This window comes from Phaethon lepturus, unplaced genomic scaffold, assembly GCF_000687285.1.
Source record: "Phaethon lepturus isolate BGI_N335 unplaced genomic scaffold, ASM68728v1 scaffold40787, whole genome shotgun sequence".
NCBI lineage: Eukaryota > Metazoa > Chordata > Aves > Phaethontiformes > Phaethontidae > Phaethon > Phaethon lepturus.
Genome location: NW_010555070.1, coordinates 1 through 3,157, shown reverse-complemented (window position 1 = coordinate 3,157; position 3,157 = coordinate 1). Strand labels below are relative to the sequence as shown.

General features: G+C 44.1%; 1 protein-coding gene across 1 annotated transcript; it reads right to left on the bottom strand.

Annotated features, from left to right (window-relative positions):
• Window positions 1-1,821: 1,821 nt before the first annotated feature.
• On the bottom strand, window positions 1,822-1,987 carry LOC104614070 (protein ripply2-like; the record flags this gene model as incomplete). The annotated part of the gene is made up of 1 exon (XM_010292029.1): window positions 1,822-1,987. A coding segment is annotated over one exon (166 nt), but the record flags the coding sequence as incomplete, so codon positions are not given.
• Between the last annotated feature and the right edge of the window lie 1,170 nt (window positions 1,988-3,157).

Below are 3,157 nucleotides of genomic sequence, written 5' to 3'. Positions count from 1 at the left end.
GGCGGGTGTTGAGGAGAGAGCACGGTGCACCATGTAGGCCTTCCTCTTGCCTCCCACACAGAATTTGTCTTCCATTACACTGAAGTTGGTTTTAACGTACAGGTCGCCCAGTGCTGGGTATGGTGCTTGAGCTTGAAGGTTGTTATAACAGGCACTGTTGCTGCTACCCACACTCTGAAGGTAAAATAGTGAGAACAGCCGTGCCTGAGGAGTTGCTCCTTCCTGCCAGGCTGTACCATAGAATCACAGAGTCATTAAGGTTGGAAAGGACCTCGAAGCATCAAGTCCAACCATCAACCCAACACCACCATGCCCACTAAACCACGTCCCAAAGTGCCACATCTACATGTTTTTTGAACACACCCATTGACAGTGACTCCACCACCCCCCCCCTGGGCAGCCTCTTCCAATGCTTGACCACTCTCTCAGGAAAGACATTTTTCCTAATATCCAATCTAAACCTCCCCTGGTGCAAATTGAGGCCATTCCCTCTTGTCCTATCACTAGTTACTTGGCAGAAGAGGCCAACACCCTCGTCGCCACAACCCCCTTTCAGGTAGTTGTAGAGAGCGATAAGGTCTCCTCTCAGCCTCCTCTTCTCCAGACTAAACAACCCCAGTTCCCTCAGCCGCTCCTCATAAGACTTGTGCTCCAGACCCCTCACCAGCTTCGTTGCCCTTCTCTGGACTCGCTCCAGCACCTCAACGTCCTTCTTGTAGTGAGGGGCCCAAAACTGAACACAGGATTCAAGGTGCGGCCTCACCAGTGCTGAGTACAGGGGCACGATCACTTCCCTACTCCTGCTGGCCACACTTTCTGATACAGGCCAGGACGCTGTTGGCCTTCTTGGCCACCTGGGCACACTGCTGGCTCATATTCAGCTGGCTGTCAACCAGCACCCCCAGGTCCTTTTCTGCCGAGCAGCTAGGAGCAGAGGTGACAGGGCAAAAGCTCCAGGGATGCTGTTGACATGCTGAGCCAGCCCAGCCTGCAGCAACACACACTGCCCCCAGCACCCAGGCAAGGGCAGCAGAAGTATGCACACAAGCTGTACCCCCCGGAGGCATCGGCATTTGAATTCAAGTTTCGGAATTTTTTTTTTTTTTTTTTTTGTTGCTTTAAGGGCTTTGGCTTGCATGATGACTGGTACCAAACTTTGCTTCAATTATCAAAAGTAAACTCACAATCAAGACAACTGATGTTAGAGCTTTTTCCTCATTTCTTGATCTCCACTTTACAAACAAAACTGGTAGTTTCATACTGTATTTATGTATAACAATACAGCTCATGTACATGAAAGAGCATGAGTGACTCAAGGCAAACCCCTTCTTTAAAAGCAAGAACTAGAGTAGAACTTAGACCCTTCTCTCCATCTGGAAAACAGCTATATCGTTTCTCTTTTCCATGTTTGAAACTGTTGTAACATTGGAATACTTAATCCAATGATTCCTTAATATGCTTCCCCATGGAGCCCACTAAATCACAATGAAAAAATCTTTCCTTGTGTCCTCAAACTTTGAAGACGCCGCATAACCATAGAGCCCTTTAAAGCAAGGCATCCGTTTCCTCTGCTCCTAAAATTGATGTCCAAGTTGCGGTCTACAAAATATAGGGCCTCAGATAAAATTACTGATCAATACTTTCCCTGCCTAAAACAGGACAGGAATAGAACAAAGAAAAAAGGCTCAGATAAAAGTACAAAACATTTCAGTTTTATTAAGAATAACTTACATACAAATAAATTATCTTTAAAAATACTATAATACATGTTTATATTAAGTTTAAATTAAGTATTAGAAGTTGCGTTGGCCTTTCCTGCAATCAGCAATCCGATTCTGTTCTTGAGTCTTGTTCCAGTTCATCTTCATCATCTTCGCTATCCGAGTCTTCATAAAAGGAAATTGTAGCTTGAACTGGAAAGTTTTTCAGAAGTGCTTCAGCTTCCTGATATAAGTAATCATAGCACCTTGATTTGGGCCAAAATAGCCTGCAACAAGCATACAGTAGGTTTGCTTATTGTTACATATTCTACTTGGAGGATGACAGACAACAAAATTTCACTGCTGATTCTTAAGACAAGCATCCTACAGAGTTTTTCCTCACATGCTCAATTCCTAAACTGCTTTCTACATTTAAATATAAAAAGTGTTCTCTGGATTCTGTATTTTTGCCTGAAAAGATGAAGATGCACTTAAAGTGCTAGTATTGCAGCAAAACTACTCTAAAGCCCAAGATCCACTGCATGTGAAACTTACCACTCTACTACCTCCAGTGTTACCTGGGGTTGAGATCCAAATCATACTGCCCTCACTAGAACTATTCCTAGGGAATATAACAAGTCTCAAACAGGATCCCAAATATATTTGCATTAAATTAGTATTTTTATTACTGAAGGTCCCCAACCTAGATGGTTGTTTACAATGATCCGAGACAAATCTCAAAGTGAAAGGAATGTTAAATGTGTAAAGGGGATCAGGCCTTGATATTTCACCCAAAACTCCCACCTTTTCAAGAAGAATCATCCAACAGACTCCTTACAGAAGACGCCCCATGGGTCCACATTTTAGTCTGTGTTGTATCCAGAAATTAACATGAAAATTGCTGATAATATCATGGTGTAGCAAGGCCTATCAGCTAGTGAGACAATACACTGCAGTTAATATACTCTATATATTTCCTTTTCAGAACTGACAAATACTGGCATTACATTCATCGTTAAAGCAGTAGTCATATGAGTATTTTTCTCGGCAACGCTGGCTTGGTCAGCCCATGCCCTCTCCTCCGGCCACTCTTTCCCCATGCCTGCACCTGCAGGACACTGGAGGTCTGCAGAGCAAGACAGCCTAGGAACTACTCCCTCTCCTTTTTTTAAATCCTGGGCACAGGAATGACTAGCAAGGTGCTTCAGCCAACCATGCCACCACAAAAAAACCCCACCAAAACCCCCACATAACAGTGTAACACGTCTAAGTCCCACAGCACAGCAGAATGTCAACATCTCATCTGATAGATCTGGTAAATCCACAAGTGCTGGCAATCATTTGCCCAATGACCCGTCACTTCAAAAGCACTTAGATGGCTAAATCTCTCCGAAGGCACTTTAATATCTACACAAACACACGGGTGGGAACAAAAGGGGCACGGTCAACCCGGCGCT